The sequence below is a fragment of the Maniola hyperantus genome, chromosome 15, assembly GCF_902806685.2.
Source record: "Maniola hyperantus chromosome 15, iAphHyp1.2, whole genome shotgun sequence".
Taxonomy (NCBI): domain Eukaryota; kingdom Metazoa; phylum Arthropoda; class Insecta; order Lepidoptera; family Nymphalidae; genus Maniola; species Maniola hyperantus.
In genome coordinates this window covers 7,602,960-7,628,861 of record NC_048550.1, presented here as the reverse complement: position 1 = coordinate 7,628,861, position 25,902 = coordinate 7,602,960, and the positions used below count along the sequence as shown (strand labels likewise).

The window sequence follows — 25,902 nt, the reverse complement described above, 5'->3', positions numbered from 1 at the left end:
GCTTCCAGCTCACGGCCTTCGCCCTCAGCAAAGATAACGGTGGACAGGACATTAGCTTGTTTCGGAGTTTGCTTGAGCTTCAAAGTTTCGGAGGTTTTGACTAAGTTTGTCTGTGTGCGGCTGTCAGTCGCCTTATTATTATAAAAATACATTTAATATGCAATTTTTGCTTACACAATACCTACCTACGGTTTCCCTTTATTAGAACATACGTATATTATACTAATATAAAAATAGTTATATATAGGTTAAATTATTTTCTTTTCGATGTAATTTCAGATTAATGTAATACGATTTTTCTTTTTCCTCTGGCGTTACGTCATACACAGTCATATTTGACGTAAACATGTGACTGGTAGAGATTGGATGGCATCTTGATGACTATGTTCGCGAGGGAGGTTTTTAAAAATCCCAAGGGAACTGATTTTCTGGGATAAAAAGTATCTTAGTATGCCCAACAAGATACTACCTCTGTGCCTCGTTTAGAGCCGTGAAAAGGTGACTGATTACTCACTCACTACAGAGCACGGGTCTCCTTTCAGTGTGAGAAGGGTTTGGCCATAGTCCACCACGCTGGCCAAGTGCGGATTTGCAAACTTCCCAAACCTTTGGGGACATTATGGAGAACTCTCGCCTGATGCAGGTTTCCTAACGATGTTTTCCTTCACCGTTACAGCGAGTGATATTTAATTTTACTAAAACGCAAATAACTCCGAAAAGTTAGAGGTGCGTGCCCGGGATCGAACCCCCGTCGACGTCGCAACCACTATCACAGTTTGTTTTTGCACGGCACGGATTGGAATCGTGATTACCTATTTATGATTTTATACATTTCCTAACAATGTACCAAGAAGGCGAGAAATATGGATTACAGCGTTTATATCAGTAGTGTACGTGGTGTTTGTTATTCCGGTCGAGTGCGTTCACCGAAAATGAGATTTATAGTGGCAATAACAATGTATAATTTCGGCCGGGCGACCCCATCTTGGGACTTAATTATTTGAGTCACGGAATTCCAAAAACCGTCCGGGAAACCTGTGGGATCACAGCTTTGTTATTTTTTTCGAGTGCCTAAATAGCGCCCTCATTCTTTATAACTTATTTTTGGGGTTCCGTACAAAAGAATAAAAACGCAAGTGAGGTCAGATCAGTTTGTTATTTCTATATTTTTGTTTAAATATTTTTAACCTAATCTAATTTATTTAACTTTTTAAATTAAAAAAAAAGATAATCAATAAAATAACTACATACTTATTAACTAAAAAAACCTAATTTAATAATTTAAATCTGGAAGATTTTTTTATTCAATGATTAATTTAGCCCTTAGGCACTACCCTTATCTGGTGGTAAGTAATGATGCAATCTAAGATGGAAGTAGGCTTGCTTGGAAACGACATGTGATACGGTAAAGGCTAATTGCCTTTAGCATATCCCATATCGTTTTCTACGAGGCTTGGTGCCGGAACGTTAAAACACTTAGCGGTACGTCGTCGCTAGTAGAGTGTAACTAACCACGGCCATAGCCTCCCACAAGACCAGAGACAATTAAAAAACTATTAATTTTTTACTTGACCCTGCCAGAAATCGAACTCGGGACCTGCCACTTAAAAAACCATAGAGCTAACTAGAGGTTATTAAACGTCAGAGTATATTGCCAGAAAGCTTAGCATAGCATAGTAATTATTTCAATCTGAACGTATCAGGCTGTCTTTGCAGCCAGAGACAATTTAGTAGTGAAGGCTGCAATTGTACTGTATTCGCAATTTTTGGTAGGTTTACCTAATTGTAGTAGTCTTTAATTTTTCATTTATTTGTACCAGACACATGTACAATAAAGAGAAAAAGAAAGTAAAAGTGGACTTTAATTAAATATTTTACATTATGCCTTACAATAAGATTAACTTACTACAACTTACCATAGATATTCGTAGTTATTTTCGAATAGTCCTGTTACTGAACACATTAGTATGAAACCGACGCGACCATGACTGGTTTTTTTTCGCTAGTTCAAAAAATGGGTGAGTAGAATGTCAGACGATAAGCCGACAATCCGCTTAGAGTGCGTGGCCGTGTGCTCTAAGGAATTAGAGTAAAATATAGATCCTCATACCACCTACATACATACAACCTACTTTATGTTTCTTGGGGCTCGCAGCCCCCACAGATCGATTGGATAGCTTTAATTCTTAAATATGATATTCTTGTTTTCGTTTTTAACTAATATAAAAAGCAAGCGTGCTCCAACCTGGACCTCATCATTGCCTATCTCACAATTAAAAAAAATTAAATGCGTTTCGCAGTTTTCTTTCTTTCAAGTGCGTTGTGGTGCGTTCCTCTTCTCTTCATAGTGCGTCCGTTTTGTGAGGCGTTAACCTGACGTCCTAGTTTAGGGGCTTTAGCTACAACGTACACCAGACCGACCTCTACGAGCCTTGTAGTCTCCTCGAATGTATCGCCTTCGGCTAGCATCATCCTCCGCGTAGCAGGCTGTGGTAATACCACAGAGGACAGTAATACAAAGAATTTATTCAGTATTAAGTTCCTATATACTCTTTTGTCTCCATAATTACTGAGCTAAGGAAACGTTTAACTTTTGAATAGAACAAAGTCGTTCGTCTGACTTCCAACGGTATGAATGCTTCAAAACAGCACCTTTTGGCTTTTATCGACATATCGATATCAGTCCGCTTTTTACCATTGAGGTATCGAGGGTTGAATTCAGCTAAAGCAACGATAACTAGATCGGAATATTTCACTAGTTTTTCCTCTTTCAACTGTAACATTTATAAAAGTGAATGCCTGGTGTGTTACTAATTCGCTAACGCGGTCACGATGATTAATCTAATTATATCTAATTGTAACTACTCGTATAACATTCATGAGGGTATATTTTCTTAGTTTATGAAATAGCACCAAAAAGTAATTTTGGCTTTCTCTTACGTACAAAATAATTTAAAATGCGATCCTACAAATCTATACTAATATTATAAAGAGATAAAGTTTATTCGTAGGGGGTAATCTCTGGAACTACTGAACCTATTTTGAAAATCTTTTCATTAGTAGAAAGCTACATTATTCCTGAGTGACATAGGCTGCATTTTATTTTCAAAAAAGTATATAAGTAGATCCCTACAAAAATTGTAATAAGCTAACCGTGCGAAGCCGAGGCGGGTCGCTAGTAGCAGCAGTACCTAGCTAGATAACCTAACTTCTAGAACTAGCCTCAAAAATAAATAGGTACCTACGGGTGAAACGGGTAATGTTATATTTTGTTATGGTTTAAAAAATCCACAGTATAACGTAATAGAAAACGATGTTGGTAATATATAAGTTTATTATAACTTTATCTATTTCAGCAGTTTTTTGTGTAACCATAATTCGTGGGGAGAAATAGGAAATATATTATGGAACTAGTGAGATCGCAAAGGCGCTTGTCATCTAGTGGTAAGGAAATAGGAATATAGCGTGTCCTCGGCGTAGATTTAGTTTTATATGTCGAGTGGGAAGATTGGCGTCGGTAGGTCGCGACTCTGTCTCGACGACGCGCCTAAAGATGCTTCATTTTCCAAGGACTTAGGACTTAACTAGAAAGGATTTGAACTGAGGATAAGAGAATGAAAAAGAGTGTTATGCAAATGAAACACTCACAGGTACCTGCATTTAATGTGACCAATGTAGATTGTAGAGTACCTACCTACAAAATTTTCAAAAAAGATCGTAGAGCCTCGGAAAGAATATGACTGAGTTTGATGTGTCGTCGTTTCAGACCAGAGCACGTTTGAGAGTCTCGTAGCTTTATTTTATTTATATTTTATTAAAGTACACTTACAATAGGTTGTAATGTCCTTACTTTACTTTTTGCCATTATTTACGCAAAGGATCAGCCCGGCTGTCCAACACGGAAATGAAGCCAGTATTCTTCGCAACATTCCACGCGGGCATGATTTGTACAGTAATTATATAAGGCTAGTTATGATATTTTCAAACATATTCTACATATTCTACATTTACAAAAATACACACTATAACCCGCGCTGATAATATGTAGGTATATCAACAACTTATAAGAATTTCATGTCATTAAATATTCAACAATTGACTAGGTACCTATCCAAAAGTTATAGTAATGTTACAGTAGTACCCATACCATTTTGAATAAAAGTCCTTGACGATTAACTGTTTCTTTCTTGAAGTTAGATTATTAAAAAACTTCGTCGAGAACAGGATTGAACTGCAAATTGAAGGCAAAAGCTATATGAAATAAAATGAAAGAAAGTGAAACCAATAACAGCTCTCCAACCGTCTAACGATATTAGTGAACACTTTAACGGGCAGTCAGTGGGAGGCAATAAAAACTGTCTCAAAGGCTACATATAGCCGGATCTTAAGAGCAGTGCAGTCTACACAGTTGAAAGTTAAAATAAAAATGTACTAATTTATATTTATACTTAACTGAATAGTAATGGAAAATGACAGTGGTTCTTATCTATGCTTGACGTAGATAGCATAATTTTCAATACGTGACGCTGATCCAAGTAGAGGTACCTAGGTTTACCGCATAGGTATTTATTATTGGCGCTATGGCATTGAATATGTAATGTAACAAAAAGTATATAGTGTGTGCGTAGCTATACGTAGGCATAAAATACGATAGGTAGGAACGTCTATCGGTACCTTCAGCACTTTGGTATAGCTATCTATTAATACACATTCAATAATGCCTGGTAAGTACTGGAACTTACGTTGAAGACGTGGGAGAGGGGGGGTGGGGGGTTTGATATAGTATAGAGACATATACTTAGACGTTCGACGAAGTCCGTCTAGGCAGAGTATTCGTGCGGTAAGTGCGGGACAAAGGAGCGACTCGAACTGGCCTACGTAGTTAGGGCCCTATGTTGGTGGGTCACAGTCGTCATGGTCGTGATTTATCACGAAATCAAAGGCGTCGAACTACTGTCTCTCTTTATACTGTGGTAATAGTTAGTATTCTTTGCTATAAGTAAGAAACTTTTTGATCGTGTGCTCTGGGTTTAAATTTTAACAGTAATCAGGCTTGAATAGGCCACGACGATGCGTCTTATATAGTTGAGTAGTTGAGTACCCATGACCACATGCCACAGAGCTATTTCTCCTTTTAGTCTTTAAAATTGCACACATAAAGTCGCTAATGCGACCAATCCGGCAGTTTAACAAGTTGTCTACCGTATCCCATTTATTCTTGCTTGCTTGCCTTTAATCGCATGTGGCTGACTCTCGGTTATGTACTTTTGTGTGATTACGCCTGGGCCCTGTTGCTAAATGGATACTGGCCACTTGATATTGATTATCTGACAACTATAGACCCCGTTATCTTATCCATGGCTAACGTTATCTGAGAACAATACAATGTGCAATCTATAACGTCTTCTGATAAGGAAATATTTAGAAGTTTATCATAATCCTTGCAATCATCAATCCATACATATAATATAACCTAATCTAAATATATAAAAGGAAAAGGTGACTGACTGAATGATCTATCAACGCACAGCTCTAACTACTGGACGGATCGGGCTGAAATTTGGTATGCAGATAGTTATTATGACGTATTTTTGAAAACGATTTTTGAAAATGTAACCCCTAGGGGGTTGAAATAGAGGCTTAAAATTTTTGTAGTCCACGCGGGCGAAGTCGCGATCATAAGCTAGTACCTATGTTATAAATTTGAAAGTGTGTCTGTCTGTCTGCTTGATTTCACGGCCCATCCTCTTAACCGATTTTGACGAAATTTCGTACAGAGATAACTTGCATCCCACAGAAGTTACTTTTTGTCTAGGTAAATCAAAGAGTTTCCACGGGATTTTGAAAGTCCTAAATCACCTGGACAAAGTCGCGGGCATCGACTACTTGGTACAGAAGTAGCTTAAGCAAATTTTCAATCCTAAGTATGAAAATTCCGTTTCCGTGAAATATTAGCGTTATTTATCTTATTTCCTTGTTAAATAATTTATGTAGCTAACGATTGCAAGTGCGAAAATCGAGAAAATCACTAGAAAATCAAGAAAAATAACAATTTTAACAAATGAAAATGAGTAGCAGTAATGCCCATCTCTAATCATACGGGCCCCTATTGATTACCTAATTCATAGCCGCAAACAAAGCCGGTATGAGATGACGAGCACCAGTTGTCTTCCCCAAATTCTGAATACCGCCCACAAAATATTAGTTACTCCGTCAACGATGTAAGTAATTTGTATCGTTTATCGTTTATTGCCCATGATACTACCAATCCTACTACTAGTAGTAATATGGCTACTTTTAATACTACTGCAGTTGTAGAGGTAGTAGAGAGTTGTATGTAGTAACACGGGAAATAAAAAATTTCACCAGATGAAAACGATTTATAAATTTGAAATAAACGTCGTTTATTACCCGACTTCAAAATGACTAGCCATAATATTATAAATACGAAAATGTGTTTATTTGTTGGTTTATTGGTTTGATACTGTCAATCCCATCGCAACGGACAAGATGGACGGCAAGTAGGTAACGGATCGACGTGATTTTTGCATGGGTACAAGTCTGGAGAGTGACATTTTATTTCGGAAGATCAAAAAGTTCCCACGGAATTTACAATAATCAAAATCTACGCAGACGAGTCGCGGGCATCAGCTAGCTAAATATTAACCTAAATTAATGCCTCTCTACAAAATAAAATTCCCGATATTTGAGCTTCTAGAAACTGAAATAATTTTAACTGAATCCTTTTGATTTAAACGTAGCTACTTATTACGGTTTCTTGGTTAGTGCTCTTTAGGCATTTATCTCTTTGAAATTGATTCAATGGTTTTTGAAGATTTCAGGACGGTTTTAAAATGATACTCGAGCTTGAAATCTTTTTTGTGGTAAAGTTTCTGTCCGTTAATGGGCCTCTTCTAGCCAACTCTTTGAATGGTTTTATTAAAAGTAGAATCAAAATTGAGAGTTTTATCATATTTTCTACTTTTCTTTGCAAAATATTATAATTTTCAATGTAGCAAAATCAAAAAATCCATACATTGTCTGTCTGCTGCTTGTTTTTATCATAATAAAATGTATTTAACACAAAACAAAACAAATTGAATGCACAATTCATTATGAAGCTCTTCGTGTGCAAGTATCTGTTTTTATAACGAATGATACACGCGTGAACAATTAATTGATCGGTATGAACTGAGGCCCGCGACTTTCATGCGATTCGAATACGTGAGCCAATTACTGCATTCAAGTGCACAGTGGGGTCTAATTGATATTTTATTTACGCCTCAACAATTAAAAAAAATCGTTATATCAATACGAACGGTCTGTAATCGTTTGCGTATAGATATTTTATTATTATTTACAGGATACCCTTGCGCTTGACAACAATCATGCCTTATGGAAAGCAATGATGAGGTCTACCTAAATTGAAGCGCGTTTACCTAGAATATATTGTCTATTCACTCTTGTATGTTTGTTAGCAGAAATCTGATTCACATCAGGTGTGATTAATCCAATAAATCACCCACGGCCATAAGTATAATAAAAGTGATGGAATATCCGGAAGCTATTCCGGATTCCGAAGTGGAAATGAATTTAAATTTGTCTGTGTGATCTTGGTTTGGTGATTGTAGACTGTAGTCAAACGCAAACCTGTAAGCGATAAAAAATATTATCGGAATTCTGAATGGGTAGGTATTTGGTATCGGCATAAGTAACGTTTCTTTTGCAGGCGCGGTAGGTATGTATGATGTCACTATCGGCTACTGTGACGCATTTGGCACATGCCAAACATATAATCGTTTGTTGTTCGCTTACAAGTTGTTGTGTATTTTACTTATGACACAGTTCACGACAGTTAGGGAACTTCTAACAAAACGTCGAGGCTGTGGTCGAGGCTTCGTAATGTTAATACATTTGACGCTACCTGCGTCAAATGTATGCCTTATGGTAGCCATATTTTTCTATGATTTCATGCTTGATTTTACGTCACCATAGCCTAATTTTGACATATCGTCGATTCAGGATCCCGAGTGTTCCCACACTCTTGTTCACTCTGCTTATGATGACTTATACTTATTCCTATTACGTATAAGTATTATGTGCATGTGCTTGTAAAGTAATTTCATGACAGCTACGCACTGTACAATAGGCGCTCTACATTCGCCTGTGAAAAGCGCATAGCGTGTCATGACTTTATCATTTGTGCGGCATAAAGCCTGTACGAGTGCTAGAACAGTGGGGTTATTATTCAGCAGTTTTTGCTCGAGCGGGCGGCACATTTGTATGCGATTCGCTTCGTCGGTGGCTGCCCGCGAGATTAGTGCCTGTACCCAGCACCCACCTACCCGCTGCGTAATTAAACAATTTCAGCGTTTGAGTTATTACGTACAGTTACCCCGTTCGCCGTCTACGGAAATATTCGCTCAATCTACGTTTATTTTAGGTTTCATCACAGCGAGATTAAATTTTAAATTGAAACACGCACAGAGCTGCTAACGGTAAAGTCGCATGCCACTAACCACTCATAACTGCTCTAGAGCAACGAATATGTGTTGCTCGGTAATAAGGAATTTCATAATAGTGGTGCACTAACGTCAGTAACTCCGGCTCAGTGCAAAAATGCCTTATGTACCTCGAGTTTAGCGTGAATGCGTCGCACGCTGCACTCACACAGAGCGGCGCACGTCGGTATGTGTGTCATCTCGGCTGTGGTGGTGGGTGCGGAATGCGGCCGCGTCCTTCGGCATACGCCGCGCCGGTTCATTTGCACACAAGCACGAGACTGCTATCCGACCAGACGCAGACAGACGTTTTATAGCTTCCCAATTTATCATTTTGATATCAACATTTGGCTTTATGGCATTGGCAGAGCCGATCAGTTCACTCCTTCAATGTGTACGGCCTGTTGTCAGAATTGCATTGGGTTTTCGCTTTTGTTTTGGAAACAGAACGGGAGTTACAAGCAATAACGCAGCGCTCTCTTTTGGGACCATCGCGTAAACGCTGCATTTAAAAAATATGAATTTAATGTATTTATTGATGTATTGATGTCGAGAATTAAATCGTATGAAGTAGCAACTTTCTCTAGTTCTTTGATCTGACTTTACCAGAAATAAAATGAAAACTCAGTAAACTTAACTCTTGCAAGGCGGGTGCTTGCAGAACTTTCTGCATGAATTATTGTGTTAAGTAAAAAACGATTAAAGCTTTGTTTTATCAATCTCGAGGCTAGGGTCAATAAACTTTGCAATCTCGCGCAGACTGCGCAGTGTGCTTACAGAACCGTCTGTGCATACAAAATTCATTGCAGTTTAAAGGGAGATTTATTAAGCATCCGAGTGAGGAACGCCGCAATGTCTTCCTAAGCTTCCTATCTATGGCAGGAAAAGCGTATGTTACACTCTATACGCAAGTAGGTACTTGCGTTTATAAAAATTCTTCGCCTGAGCTTTATGCTTTATTCATTATCACCATCACCATTGTCAACCGATAGACGTCCACTTGCTGGACGTTGGTCTCTTGCAGGGACTTCCACAAGCCACGATCTTGCGCCGCCTGAATACAACGGTTTCCTGCTACTCGTTTGATGTCGTCTGTCCACAGAGCGGGGGTTTTTCCAACGCAGCGATTTTGGTTTTCAGTTTCACAGGTAAGTAGGTATATTGAGGTAGAGGCGCCTTAGAAATGCGGCAAAATTTAGCTATTGGTTTCGTTATTCGCTTAAAATAATTATGCGCTTATGGTCTTTCTCGCGCTGAACACCGCGTACCAAAGTGTAGCCAAAAATAAACATGAAATGCAGACTCTCGTCATTTAAGGCGTTTCTTAATTTTTTTTCCTGATTTTCCTGGCATCATTCCCGTTTTTGCAACACAATAGCTACATTGTGCGCCAATAACTTTTTTACATGTGACGGCTGCACTGGCGACGGATGATACATTACACGAACAATGTAGTGCATTACCGCTGTTTAGTGCACGTATGTATATGAGCTGCAGCATACTTTTATACTTATGCTCTATACTCCGTAATATACACTATTAGGGTCATTACAATACTTCTTGTAAACTAACAGGGCCTTTTATATATACAGTAATAATATTATTATACTATTAACCTAAGTAAAGTTTAACAAAACTTTAGATTTTGACAACTTTGAGCAGAATTGAACGATTTATGTGTAGTGAAATGCCAGTGCGTTCCGTTCTTATTAGAATTTGTCTTATTAGAACATTTTTTGACACACTAGCCTCGTATCTTGAATTAATCTTATGAAAAATAGGTCTTATTTAGTCAATTCCCGAAGCTCCGACGCTATGTTTGACTAGGCAATTTTTGACGACGATTATGGAAAGATGTCAAGGTTCCTTTGATCAACGAAATTTTAGTCAATTCTAGGAGTGCCTGAACGATTCGTCATGTTTTACTAATGATTTTAGGCTAGTCACGATTTACTTTGGATCTCCTAAGGCGTTGTCCCGGTTTGCACGATTCTGCATCTGGATTCTACTTGCTATTTTAAAGCTATCATCTCGTAGAACCGCGCGTTGTCCCGTTGTGCTTGTGACCACAATCCATGCAACTAAATCGAAATGTGGATAATTTAAGATCATCACATTACGTACTTATCCGCTATACATTACATTTTTTTTAAATAGAGAGCAAACGAGGAGGCTGTTAAGTGATTACCGCCGTCCATGAACATTTGCAGCACCAGACGTTGCCGGCCTGTTTTGAAGGAATATGTTGGTCCGCCCCTTGAATAACCCCATGTTGTAATCTAGTGGGAACACCGCCGATTCCATAGTTTACATGTGCGTGGGCATTAGATATTATGTATCATGTTTTACTTAACGAACAACTACCTACTTTAATTTGTATAGGTAATTTAATATCTTACACAAGTACTTTTCCTTTATTTGCATTTGTTTTTTCTGATTTTATTTTCGATTTCGCAGGATAATAGCTGAATTGCGTCAATAACGTTTTTCAAGTGACGCGGTCCGTAATTGACGGACATTACACGGACAATGTACCACGCGTTATGCGCTGTTAAGTGGACGTAATGGCGATGCATATTTTATACTCTACCAAGTTATTGCCATCATTACCATTCAAAATATTAAGAGTTAAGATCCAATCTGGACGGATTCCGAGTGCTCTTTGGACATAAGTATAGTCCGCGACAGGTTGAGGTGGCAATCGGGTATGTGGCGGAGGGACGCCCCACACACCCACACGTCACCGCGTCAGCGTGTGGTTGTGCAGGTGTGCGGGGCGTTCCTCTCCCCTTGCCATCTCGACCTGTCGTATCAAAAAGTGTCGGTACTATGTAGATGGCATAAGCAGTCGCTTCAGTACAGTACTGGCAGGAAGCGTGCGATCCCAGGAGACGCGGGTTCGTTTCCTGCCGGTCCGCAATTTTTGATATACATTTAAAATTATTTAGAAATTTCCTTGAAATGTAGGTAAAACACTATAAAAATTATAAAAGTACAGGAGAAATTATGCTAAAAAAAACTTGTCTTCAACAAAAAACTGATATTTTATGAACTATCCAAGAATTTAGGCATTGCATCCTGCTAAATACCTACATGTACTTACGCGTTGCATATTTCATGCTCTATCACGCTATCAGTCATTACCATAGTTCGTGCGAACTATTAAGGCAGTAATGTGGTTATACGTGTAGAACATTGTAAATTGAATACAAAGATTTATACACTGTGGCTCTGCTAGCGGCCATATTATAAACTTTCAAAATTACAGTGGAAATGAGCGACAAAACGCCTTGAAGTGGAACTAATTGCAACAAAAATGATACTTATTGTAAATGGTAGGTAATAAGCTCTTAATCAACATACTAAAATAAACATACGAACTGTTATTTATACGTTACTAGCTGATGCCCATGACTTCGCGTGGATTTAGGTTTTAAAAAATCCGTGGGAACTCTTTGATTTTTCTGTATAAAAGTAATCTATAAGTGGACCACCTATTACTATGTCACTCTCCAGGCCTTTAGGTAAGTAGGTATATCTATGCAAAAATCCGTTGCTCCGTTGCGGCGTGACTGAAGGACAAATGAATAAATAAATACTCATTTATTTGGGACCAGAGCGTAAACACAGTACACAGTACAAAACACAACAAAAAACATAGACCCAAGCGCCTAGAATGCCTCGGACCGGAAAGCGCATTGGCAGACCCCTTACTAGGTGGACATAACAAGTCGCAGGGAACCGCTCGCTGGATTTAGAGGTGGCACAAGCATAGACAAGACCGTGGCACGTGGAAGTCCCTACAAGAGAGCTATATCCAGCAGTGGACGTCTATCGATTGACGATAATGATGATGACTATATATAGTAGGTACCTATACTTACAATTAATGAATCACAAAATAAATAAGTATGTACATTGTCCATATTTTGTAACTAAATAGGTAGGTGTATCCATTTTTGCGCAACCCTGTACAATACTTACTCATGCAATAATAAGAAACATGAGATAATATTAATTATTATTATTCGTTTCGCACAAGTGCATGTGCATCGTGAATCATACATTAGTCAGTTTGTTAGTGAAATACTTTTATGATCGATAAACGCTTGTTATGGGTGTTGACTCCACAGGTGAATATACCCAGGACAAAGGCACAAAGAGTAGGTAAAGCGAGGAAGATACCGTCAACAAATAATACTTAGTCTTTTAGATTTTTAGGCTTCCGTACCTCAAAAGGAAAATAATCCTCATAGGATCTCTTTGTTGTCTGTCCGTCTGTTGTGTCTGTTCAGAAAACCTATAGGGAACTTCCCGTTGACCTAGAATCATGAAATTTTACTTACATATCAGGGAAGGGTTACTACGGATAGGCTACTTTTTGTCCTGGAAAACCAAAAGTTCCCACGGGATATTTAAAAATCTAAAACCACGCGGGCGAAGCCGCGGGCGTCAGCTAGTTTTTAAATAAAAAAACTTGCATTAAAAAGTTGATCTATTAATTTCTTAACAAATTGAAGGAAACTTTTGAGGTTGACTGTACGTTCCTTGAGGTGAATTTCCGAACTAATATTATATTGCAGACTGCAGTGTCAAGTGCAGCTTTGTCTAGACGCCAGACTTCTAATGATGTTTATATTGTAAAACTATTTCAAGGAAAAATAATACCGACGCGGTTTTGTTTCAATTTCTTAACTTGCTTTAAAAATCAAAACAACTCGACGAGACAACACTAAGTTCTTCGATAGGAAGGTACAAGACACAAGGAAAGTAGATACTTATTACTAGCTGATGGCCACGACTTCCTCCACGTGGATTAAGGATTTTAGGCCCAAGACTTCGTCCACGAGGATTTAGGGTTTTAAAAATCCGCATCGAACTTTTTGATTTTTCGAGATAAACGTAGCCTACAATGTCGTTCTCTAGGTCTTTAACTATATTCATGCAAAAAAATCACGTCAATCTTGATCCGTTACAGCGTTATTGAAGGACAAAACAACAACACACACTTTCGCATATATAATATGGGTAGTGGTTATTTAAAGCAAACCTTAAAATATTAAGAATGATTAATAATAATTCCCGTTTTTAAAAAGGGGCTTCGATAAAAATTTCTGTCTATTTTTTTTTTACGAAGCTGTGTCTGTTGACTGTACCTACTCTCCACGAATTTTTGAATCGGTGAATATTGTAAACCGAGTCTAGACGGCAGATTATTGGAGTACGGCGGAGACCTTTGTAGTAAAACTCTACTCTTTTCCTTATGACGAGAATAAAAATAAAATATTGCTCCGTTATAATAAAACATGAATCCAAACATTTCTGAAGAAGTAGAATGAACCTAAGAGTTGATTAAGGTAATAACGAAACGTTGGAATTTTTTATCACAACTTTATAAAATGTATTTAGGAACTTGATACATATCTAAAATTCGAACAAGTATATCTTATCTGCATCATCACATCACTTTCTACCAGGTGAGATTGTAGTCAAAGGCTAACTTGTATGTGAATAAATAAATAAAATCTACTTGATAAAATGGCGGCTCGTTAGGGTTGAAGATGTCAAAAGGTGCGTGAACCCCACGCTAAAATCTGTAATTTTATAGGTACTATCTTTATATACTTAGGTAGGTATACTTGTATTTTAAGAGATGTTGAGGACAATCAGATCAGAAGCTGAGTCTAATACCTTGACCTCTTTTAAGGTAGGGCATCGAACTTTGTATGCAAAAAAAGCCGCAAAAAATACCAAAATCTAGTTTCTAATTATGCCTAATTATATTTTTACTTTAAAATGGCGTCGTGATATGAATAATTACTTATCTCTTTTTTGTCGACTCGCTATTATTTCAGTGGAAACTGTTATTTGTCAAAGTCCATTTCGAGCTATTGTTGTTTTAACAAAAACTATTGATAAAGGTCTGTGACAAAGAGGAAACGTTTGTAATCCCCAGCAATTGGGATTACGGACAAACCGAATGTAAAATGCTACAAAAGATAGGGTCACATCACAATGGACGGAGAAACAATATTTCGGCGTGAGCTATTAGGACTCACAACCGTCCTGTTTTTCTAGGACACGTTCTGATTTTTAAAGAGTTCTGAGAATATTTTGACAAGCCTGACTTAGGGTGAAATCTATAGAGCGTACTCTTTGCTTAGACTTAAGACAGAGTTAAAGCGAGACAGATGTATAATGTGTATCTCTCACATTTTGTCTCGTTTTAACTCAAACTTAAGTCTGAGCAAAGTCAAAGTGCGCTCTATAGATCTCACCCTTACAAACGTAGGACAGTTGTGGCACGAAAATAGGACACTGTTCGTCAAACAAACTGCTCTCCCCGTTCTTGGTACCTATCACCCATAGCCTTCTACTCAAAGCATGCATGGAGAATGACGAGGCACCGGAACACGTAGGTACTACTCAAATGCAGCGGTGTATATGTGCTCAGTAGTGACTAGTGATCCGGCGATGGGTTGATCATGATGATAATTAATGATTTCAAGATTATTTCGTGGTTTAACGACATAATAATGTAAGTAAATAACGGGTACATACCACGACCCATATCCAGTTGCACGAATAGGTCACGACGGGACGGGTCGAAATATCGACAAATCAAAATAATCAAATTAATGTATGTAGCCGTTATCTACATTGTAATACACGATGATGATGATAATAATTATAATAATATGATATGAGCGTCCTGTTTTTAAAAATTTGGGAATGGCAACCCTATAAAATGTAAGCTGTAATGACGCATTTGTTATCGATTTCTAATCAAACGCCCCCGCGTCAAACGTCCGACGATTCTCGTGTCACATTGTTTTCTAACTATTGTAACTTTACATGGTTTATGCTGATAATAATATTGTGTACAGTAGCCAGCAAGAAATATTGTACATGGACCTTTAGAATGAGATTTCGGCTTTGTAAAGCGTTGTCTCTGTCACTCATACCTATGTGACGTTTTGTCGGTCCCAACGACAAAGAACCTACCAACTCTACGCAACCGCTGTCTCTTTATAAAGGTACAATATTTCCTGCCGGGTACTGTACTCCTATCATGATCTAAAGAACAGTCATTAGATTTGTCTAGTCTACTACCGTTGTGACGATAGAGCTTTTCTAGTTTAATTTGGCAAGACATACTGGACATCCCTACAAATATATTCGTTTTAATTCAGAGAAGGCAATAAAGAATGATAATATGCCATTTTTGTCCGCCTAAGTACACTGCAGACATTTGCAGAGCGAAAACATTTTTGGCTGCGGTTGCAGGCGACGTCTTTATTGCATGTAGAAAATACATGGCCTCTGTGAAATTACTTCTCATACAGTTAATAACTACGGAACTTCTTTTATGTTATATTTTGTAATGGATCGTGCTAACATAAATCTTGGCTGTTTGTTGATGTTAAATGGCTTCTGCGCCAATTTATCTATGCCAGACGTTCAATTATATTTCAGCGTCGATAAGTAAAATGTCGAGGCTTTGTGGGTTCGTGTAGTCCAAACTCTTATCAGTAGACTTAATCCGAAAGTATCTGGGAACCCACCGCATTATTATCCCAAGAAAACTCTAACTATGTGATTAATCAAGAGGTCCCTTTGGGTCCAATGAGGAATACGACGCAGAGAGAGAGAGAGAAAGAGGGGGGAGAGAAAGAGAGAGAAAGAGGAGAGAGAGAGACTAAATCCGGAAGTTTTTGTATCCAGGAAAGTTATGCCAATCATATTACCCACGCTTGGCATGTAAGTTGGTCATCGCAGTCTGTACTACTGATCATACCGATGTCGCTTCTATCCCAACAACGGCCTCTGCTGTACGGCGAGTATATTCAGACAATTTCAAACAAATTGCAATAAAATTTTGCTAAAGCTGACCAATGGCCATTGTTCAGCAGAGGCTACCTCGGGCAGCAGGGCAATCTGGAGGTGCAATTCCTTATCACCCATTCAAGCGAGTTACTGGCAGCCGCCTGGATATTAGGGGCACAAGAGACCGTGTAGGAATCCGCACCGTCTTCTACAAGGTCCAGATTTCTACATGGCAGTAGATGTCTATTGCTACAAACGACGAAGCATAAATAGTTTTAAGTTTCGTACAAAAACTGAAATACTTAACTAACTAACTAATGATGTTAATCATTAGTTTTCATAGATAATTTGTATTTAGGGTTTGACTTACAATTTGTTCAGCAATGTTTGTTAAACAGTCTAATGGTTGCCGTTGAGGTACTTAGAGCGTTTACTTGAAAATTTCTTCAATTAGATAGCGCGTGACGAGAATTACTTCAGTACTTTGTTGGCAATTGCCTACTGAAGTAACCTTTGGGTAGGTTACTTGTTTTTATGATTCCGTACCTCAAAAGGAAAAACGGAACCCTTATAGGATCACTTGTTGTCTGTCTGTCGGTCTGTCAAGAAACCTACAGAGTACTTCTTGTTGACCTAGAATCATGAAATTTGGCAGCTAGGTAGGTCTTATAGCAGACCTTCGGAGAAAAATCTGAAAACCGTAAATTTGTGGTTACATCACACAAAATAAATTCAATTGTGGTCATGAACTAAAAATTAGTATTTTCAATTTTCGAAGTAAGATAACTATATCAAGTGGGGTATCATATGAAAGGTCTTCACCAGTGCATTCTAAAACATTTTTATTTATTTTTATGCATCATAGTTTTTGAATTATCGTTAGTTTGAGCTATGATTTTTTTGTAGAATAAAATCATTGTGAAAAACCCTGGGGGCTAGCGCCAAGCACGGAAATAAGTAGATTGTGTTGAGTTTGATTAAATAACGGTAACTTCTTTTAATTTGGTAATTTACGTTGATTACTGTTCCGCTTTTTATATAATAAAATGTTACATACTAGAGTATTTTTAATTAAGGATTGCTAATCTTACTTAACTTTCCACCGGCAGCAATTTACAGTATTAAAATAATTCATAACAAATCAGCCCATAGTATTTTTAAGTATGTTTAGTTGTTAGTCGTATATTATGCGTGTAGATATGTTTGATCTCGCCGTAGTCAATTATTATCGAATCTACCATTGAAATTAACTAACTAATTGTGAACTAAACTCAATTGCACTGTTTAATCTATTTTTACTTTTAGAGAAACAATTGCTTAGTTTTTGAAATAATAAAAGATTACAATCTATCTAAATAATATTACATTGGAATTAAGTACCTACTAAATTACCTATACATATATACTGGTTTTACATTTTGGGCGGTCACCAATTGAACGTAGCTATTATTAAATCCGATAAAAGGTACTTATTACCATAAAATCACGTCGCATTAGTTTCAAAGTTATCTAAATTAAGAATCAGCTGAGTGAAAATAAATAGATATCAATAACTAGTTGACGCCCGCGATTTCGTGGACCATGTGGAATAAAGGTTTTTTAAGAATCCCGAAGGAACTCATAGGTTTTCCGGGATCCTACAGATGTAAGCTGTCTTAATGCCAAATAGATAATGCTCACGACTTTGTTTACAGGGAATTAGGGTTTGTAACGTGTATCCGAACGTGCATCGTCCACCGCTCTCGCTTTGACAGCTCGAGTCGTCTGTGGGCGCTCTCTGTTCCATTCTGTAGTGCGAACTGTTGTAAAACTGTGTGTCGTGTCTCTTTTGGTAAATATTAATTAAACGCTAACCGATAGACGAACCAATCTCTTATTTATCTCAAATTAAGTGAAGAAGTGCAGAAAATAACTCACAACCAACTTACAGGTTTTTAAAATCTCGAAGAAATTCTTGGATTTCCCGGGACAAAAATAACCTTTTTCTAACCCCAGAATGCATCATGCAAGCTATTTCAAATTTCTTCAAAATCGCTTAAACGGACGGGCCGTGGAAAGTAAGCAGACATACAGACACTCTTTCCCATTTATAATATTAGTATGGATAATGTACCTATTATTTATGTATTGCATTGTAGGTTACTAAAGGCGGGGTTGAGGTCCCGCTCGACGCGTCACGCGATGCACAGCCCTGTTTCAAAACAAATGTAGACGAAGGGAGAAAATGTGTACCCACAGTCTATATCAAGCGTCTAAAGGCCTCCTTTATATCAATAACAGAGATGTAATAGTAAACTAATTCCAGGGAACACGGAGGTTCCCCGAACGCACATCTAACTTTTCGGTAAATGCGTTTTAAGCAATTGAATATCACTTGCTTTAACAGTGAAGGATAACATCGAGAGGATACCTGCACGCCGGAGAGTTCTCCTTAGATCATAATGTTTTCAAAGTGGTGTGTGTAGTCTGCCAATCCGCGCGTAGTGGACCATGGCCTAACGAACCATGGGTTGGCGATGGGTTGAGATGATGATGATGGATTAAACTTTTTTTAATAATTTAAGATATATTTATCTCTCTCTAGTGTGTAGCAACTCTCTGCCTACAGTCGACATCAATAAAACTGCGTATTACAATGTCGTTCTTGCGTATTATAATGTTATTTTGATGTTAAGTTAACCACAACGGCTTCGTTAACGCGTTATTTAAATGATCTACTGAGACTTTGAACCGTCGAACGAATAGGTGTATATGTATAAGTATATAGCAAAAGTAAGAGAATATCAAATATTTATCTAAGTTTGAAAATACAAAACGACTTAATACGGAAAATCAAAGAGTTTCCACGGGATTAAAAAAACAATCCACGCGGACGAGAACGCAGGCATAATTTAGTATTATATAATATATATATATATTTCACTAATTATAGATAAGTTTTATCAGAAGTTAATTGCCAGCTGAAACATCAGACGGGGGCGTGTACCAATAAGATAAGCTGAAAATTGAAATAGGAAACCTTTTTTCATTACATTCTGATAAAATAACCATATTGTTTAATATATCCATAACTATTATTTATTATCTAATGAACAAAAACCGAAATAATTAAAAATAGCTGATGATCTTCAGAACCTGAATACTCTCGATCAAGTCACCTTACAAACAAAAAACCAGCCAAGTGCAAGTCAGGCTCGCGCAACGAGGGTTCCGTACTACAGTCGTATTTTTTCGACATTTTGCACGATAATTCAAAAACTATAACGCATAACCATAGAGTTATGAATAACCACATCACTGCGCATAAAAATAAATAGAAAACTTTTTTAGAATGCACAGATGAAGCCTTTTCATAATATAATATCCTACTTGATCTATTATCTTACTTCGAAAATTGAAAATACTAATTTTTAGTTCATGACCACAATTTAATTTTTTTTGTGTGATGTAACCACAAATTCACGATTTTCAGATTTTTTCCCTAATGTCTGCTATAAGACCTACATACCTGCAAAATTTCATGATTCTAGGTCAACGGGAAGTACCGTGTAGGTTTCTTGACAGACCGACAGACAGACAAAAAAGTGATCCTATAAGGGTTCCGTTTTTCCTTTTGAGGTACGGAACCCTAATAAAACTAAATTTCATTTCAATGAAGTTCATCCGATTTATTTACGTACTTAGTTTTGAGTTAGTGCATAATATGTATGTGACTTTTTACAATCTTATTTTTAATTTTAATTTTAATTTTAATTTATATTAATTTCTTTATTTAGTAGGTATTTTATTATAATGTATAATGTATAACTTGCTGGATTTATATCTGAAAATAAAGATTTATTTATTTATTTATTAGATAGGTACCTAAATATAAAATTAAATATTCTGCCTAGGTATAATTATACCACAATTAATAGATAGCTAATTGGGGACGATAATAATATTCATGATAATGAAGTAAGTACTTAAGTAAACTATTAGAAAGGTCGTATAACTAACTTTATTATGATAAAATGCCTAGAGAGTTGAACACGTTTGTAGCTAATATTTGTATAAAATATGGCTCTATTAGTTACATCAAATGATGTAACTAAAACATTAATAATGTAAGTAGGCAAATATTCCTCTAGGGAAACGGCCTTCTCTCTTATTTGAGGGAGGGATCGGCCTGAATTCCTCCTACGCTGATGTCCGTCATGTAGCTATGTCGGTACATACTATCTAATATCTATTCGTACTGTGAACCTATCAGGCTTCGCAGTGTTACAAAGTGGTGCTCAATAACATAGTACGCGGCAGAAAGTAATGTACATCGGTCTTTAGAATGACATTTCGGCTTTGTAGAGCGTTGTCTCTGTGACTCATATGACGTTTTGTCGGTCTCAACGACAGAGACAAGGCTCTACAAATCCGCTATCTCCTTCTAAAGGCTGATGTACATTATTTTCTGCCGCGTACTGTACGCTGTTGCAGGCTCTGATGTACGCCACCGGCATCAGTTTAATACATCGATGCGATGGTGTAGAAAAAATTCACGTCTCAGGCTGAGACTGGAGGTTGTATTTTGACTTTACTCGGACTTAGTTAAAATAAGACAAAATATAAATGTAAATAAATACGTGGTGCTTGAATGACGACCGATAGTATACCTACGTAATATATATTCTAAAAATTCTGTCATACACATGATACACATGTGATACACATTATTCGTATTTCCGATGACCTGATAGTGATCGACGCACCCTAACAACTAAGCCATTACTGCTCATAATATTAATGTACCCATTTCAACCCTAAGACTAAAACTTAGTAATGCATTTATAACCCTGCAAGTCTACAACGCGAATGCAAAACGCGATGTTCTAAAAGCAGCTAGTAGACCTACCTTCAGGGATATAGACAGGGCGAGGGTGGAGGTGGTTTGATTGATGACGTGGGGCGCTTTGTGCGTACTCGCCATTGTCCGACGAACGAAACAACTGGACGGACAGAACGAGCTCTTTTATTATGATGATTATCTCGCAAGGGATTCCTGGATTAACATTTCCTGGATACGGCACGGCAAATATGTTCTGATTCCACACAATGGCAAGTCGAAAACTCGCGGATCATATCAGTAATTAGTCCTTCTACTTGAGTTAAGATGTGAGCGAAATATTTGTACTATTGTAGAAAACTAATATTTCTACGATCATAAGCTTACTTTATTATTATACGCTTGCTAAAATCTACTAAAAACAAACAAGGCAAAAAATATATCTACGCGTAGAGCTACCGTAGCTAAATCGTATTGTTTAATGAGTAGAGAAATATTATACTTATTTAATTTAGTTATTTTTAACTTTCAGAAGAATGACTTAACATTTCAATTTGAATAAAAACTTATTCCAATTGTTGAGTGTTAAGTTAGTTTTTAGTTAGTTAATTCATTAGTTTTTTTAATTCGATGAATTCGACGATGATAATACGCACAGATTTGATTTGGTAATGTGTTTGCTTTCTATAGTCTGTTCAAATCTCATATTGCTGGTGTGAATTTATAATTGTTCAATCTCGAAACCTTTGTATACTTACCAGTCACAAATTAGCAGCAAAGCAAATGGCGACTATGCAGAGTTCGCATAAACTGTTTACATAGATGTGTAAACCAACTAAGTTAAATAATAATTGTCAGTGTTTGAAGTGTATAATACTTAAAAGTGAACAAACTTTAAATTTTTTATCCTAATCATTTGGTATCTCAACTTTGTAAATAATATTAGATAAGCAATAAAAAGAGTTTAATTCGTCACTAATTAAAAGAAAACAAAAGAAATAATGTCAGAGTCAAGTATAGTGTGCTGAAATATAGAAAAAAGTGATAATCAGATAGGTATTGCAAAAGAAAAGCAGTTACGAATACTATTGTAAAAATGAAACCCATTCGCCAAAGTGACCGAAATATCACTAATAGAATCCCAGCAAATATTACTAATAAAACAAACGAAAAAACAGAAACTATCGAACCCGAAACAAGCACAATTATGGACTGAAAGAAAACAACAGTATCCAAACAAATAAATGAAGTGGAAAGAATTTCTCGAGGGCACAAACACGACGAGCGGCAGCAAGGTATACGATGTGTCGCCCGTAGACGTGGCATGAAATAGGTTGGAAAATAACCCGCCTCCCGGCGGGCATGGCTGCGATTCAATCAAGTCTGATTCAGAATTTTGGAGTTCGTTTACCAAGCGACTATAAGCGGAGGAAACCCAACTGAACGCAAATAAAGCAAAAACGGAGTACGGAATGGAGTCTCTTAATCGTTTTACGCGGTACGTTTAACCTCCAGACGAGTTTTAAATCAAAATGAAAGACTCGATCGCGTACGCGTTCACGATAAGACACGTCATAATATACCTATCTTGCCTTTTAAATAAAACTTGCTCCTTCGTATAAGCGTTTAAATCGTTGAGCAAGTTTGGAATTTTGAACGATATAACTTTACCTAGTTTGAGGGAGTTTAACAGCTAATACCGAAGTCGTACAAGTTTGTTCGCTGTGTGAAAAATCGTAACGAATAAATAGGAATTCATAAGATGTTCTTTAGATTTTTACGTAGACAATCTTATTTTGTTAGGAATAAGCTCCTTTCAATGTATTCCGTTATCCATAATCTAATCGCTTACTACGATCGCTAGACTAAATAATTTGAAATGCAAATATCTCAATTCGTTGATCTAGTATACAATGTACAAACAAATGTCTAGATTGCAATATTCTGTATCTCCACGAAGCCAACGATATTGTTCTAATTAATCCGTCTTTCATCTATTACTTCCGAGCAATTGACGATGCTATATTGAAATTCAGCAAATTAATTGAAAATAATTAATTGAAATAGTATCCAATGTGCAAATATTTTTTTCTAGCTCACTGAGAGATGTAATCTCAATGAGAAAATATCTTCGTTGAACAAGTACATTTTTACGTCCAAATCTCAGCAAAAATAATCCACTTGGTTGGTTTGGATTTTTAATTACGAGTTGCTTACGAAATTTAAACCATCAAAGTTAGTAAGTTTGTTAACAATTGCTAAGACACAATACCAACAAACAAAAGCGGTGATTGCCTAGTGGTTAAAACGCCTTTTTTCGGGAGGTCGGGGGTTCAATTCCCGGCACGCACCTCTAACTTTTCGGAGTTATGTGCCTTTTTAAAACAGTTATCACATGCTTTAACGGTGAAGGAAGACATCGTGAGAAAACATGCATACCTGAGAGTTCTTCATGTTCTCAAAGGTGTGTGAAGGCTGCCAATTTGCATTGGGTCAGCGTGGCAGACTATGGCTCCTCCCCTTCCCACTTTGAGAGAAGACCCGGGCTCTGTAGTGGCTCGGTAATGGGTTGATCATGATGATGATGATGATGAACAACTTTGTGTCTAAAATTAGCAATTGTTAATGTAAGGGAGGCTGAGCATCTAACAAGTATACTCGTCAATGGCCAAACCGATCCAATCGCTCTGAAGTAATGACGTCGAGCGATGGCCTCAAAATTATCACACCCCTCTTTTTGTGTCGAAGTTTATCTAAATATACCTATTACCTACTCGTTCATTTACTAGCAAACCCGCCCCGGCTTCTTTCAAGTGATTTTTTTTTAATTGGGCAGGGATGACACTTTCCAAAATCCTTAAGCACGTATTCCTTCATTTTAACTAATTTTTTCGGATATAACTTGAAAAATGACGGCCATTCATATAAATGTTCATCCACTATATTTCCAAAAATCATGTCTAAGTATTAATTAAAGTTTCAAGATTTAGGTTGTGCGTTGAAAGATCAGTCAGTAAATCCGTCTGTAATATGTATTAAAAATATGAGAAGATGCCTAGGATGGCATTATCTTCAAATTAAACTTCAAAAAAATTAATTGTCCTGCTATCTACCTAATCACATCAGTATGCTTTAAAAAAAAGTATGCTCGATTTACATATATCCATGCGTATTAAATTTCCACATTTATAGCTTAAATTGTTTTACCGGTAATCTGCTTGCTGTGAATACAGGAGGTGAAGAATTTACCGCAAATAATTGTGATGTTCGCACCTGCAACGAAAAGAAAAAAAGTCTACTTTTGCAGCCATTCCTTATAATTATTATCAAAGTGACATAAAACACAAATAAATACATATTAATTATTAATCCATACTAATATAATAAATGCGAAAGTGTGTCTGTCTGTCTGTCTGTTTGTCTGTCTGCTAGCTTTTCACGGCTCAACCGTTCTACCAATTTTGACGAAATTTAGTACAGAGGTAGCTTGCAACCTGGGGAAGGACATAGGCTACTTTTTATCCCGGAAAATTTAAGAGTTCCCACAGGATTTTTAAAAACCTAAATCCACGCGTACGAAGTCGCGGGCATCAGCTAGTTGTTTAATTATTTTTTATATTTTATTGAATAGTTAATTGAAGGGCATAAAAATAAAGAACGTACAGAAACACGATTACAGCTACGTCACACAGTGGCGTGCACAGGGTTTGAAGCCAGGGTAGGCATTAGTTAGGTAGGAACCTGTTTACTGGCAGGTCATATTGTAAAATTTGCATTGAGCTATTACAACTGGGGTAAGCAGTGCATTTATGCCTCTATGACCTGCACGCCACTGACGTCACACACATGAAAATGTTAAATATTATTTGATCAGCCATATTGAATTTGCTATGGTCATAATATAGAGCCTAGGTCACACGGAATGCTATGACGAAGCCAACACCCTATTTATCAAAACCTAATGAATGGTTTGGCAGTTAAGTATAAGGGAAACTTTGAACAAAGGAACACACACACACACACACACGCACACACACATTATATATTTACATCAACCACTAAACGCATAGCCTTCCCGATGTTGGGTAAGAACAAATTGCTCTGAACTTAAATATTAGTCTAATTTTAACCCGTACTCTTAAGATTAAGGTAGAGTTGTTATAAGTTAGTGTAAGCATATTTAAATTTTAAGCTTGTTCCTCTCAGTTGTGGTTTAAATTTAATGGATAACAGAGCTATATTTAGGTCTACTGAATTTAAAGCTGATTTTGTTGCTGATTTATACCAATCATTGTTAGTTTTTAAAAATTTATAATCAGTTCCTAATTAAAGTTGCTACAGTCATAATAAAATAACACCGAAAATGACGTATTTTATAGGGATGGCAACATTTTATCGTAATGTTACGATTGCGTGACTTTAAAATATTTATTGCAGGTTTTTATGGGTATTTTTCGCGAAAATTTTAATATCCACCTTGCGCCTTCATAAATAGAGACACAGAATGGTATTATAATCATCTATTGTCATCCAAACCACATGTGTCTCCAAAATATTAACTCAATCTGTTATCGGCCAATTTGAAGTAGATAGCCGAAAAACCAGTAACCAATTTCGACGGAGTGACAATATACCTACTCGTACTTACAAATCAAGAACAAATGTGACTTAAAATGTACGTAATAAAGAACATTATTTCGTGCTGAATTTAATTTCACAGCTCAATATACCTCCCCGCCTGTTAACCGTCTGTCA

General features: G+C 37.0%; 1 protein-coding gene across 14 annotated transcripts in view; it reads right to left on the bottom strand.

Moving 5' to 3' along the window:
* shep (alan shepard) overlaps positions 1 to 25,902 on the bottom strand; it is a 202,947-nt gene that overhangs the window by 34,556 nt on the left and 142,489 nt on the right. For 5 of the 14 annotated variants that reach the window (XM_069503402.1, XM_069503407.1, XM_069503406.1 and 2 more), the window contains exon 1: positions 8,633 to 8,779. The exons of 3 other annotated variants lie outside the window; for them this stretch is intronic. In XM_069503402.1, the coding sequence (XP_069359503.1) occupies positions 8,633 to 8,764 (132 nt within the window). In that variant the 5' untranslated portion in view covers positions 8,765 to 8,779. Of the gene's footprint in view, positions 1 to 4,147; positions 4,166 to 8,632; positions 8,780 to 23,586; positions 23,617 to 24,354; positions 24,421 to 25,902 lie in introns of those variants that run through there. 6 more of the 14 variants (XM_069503408.1, XM_069503413.1, XM_069503405.1 and 3 more) reach the window with 4 other exon arrangements.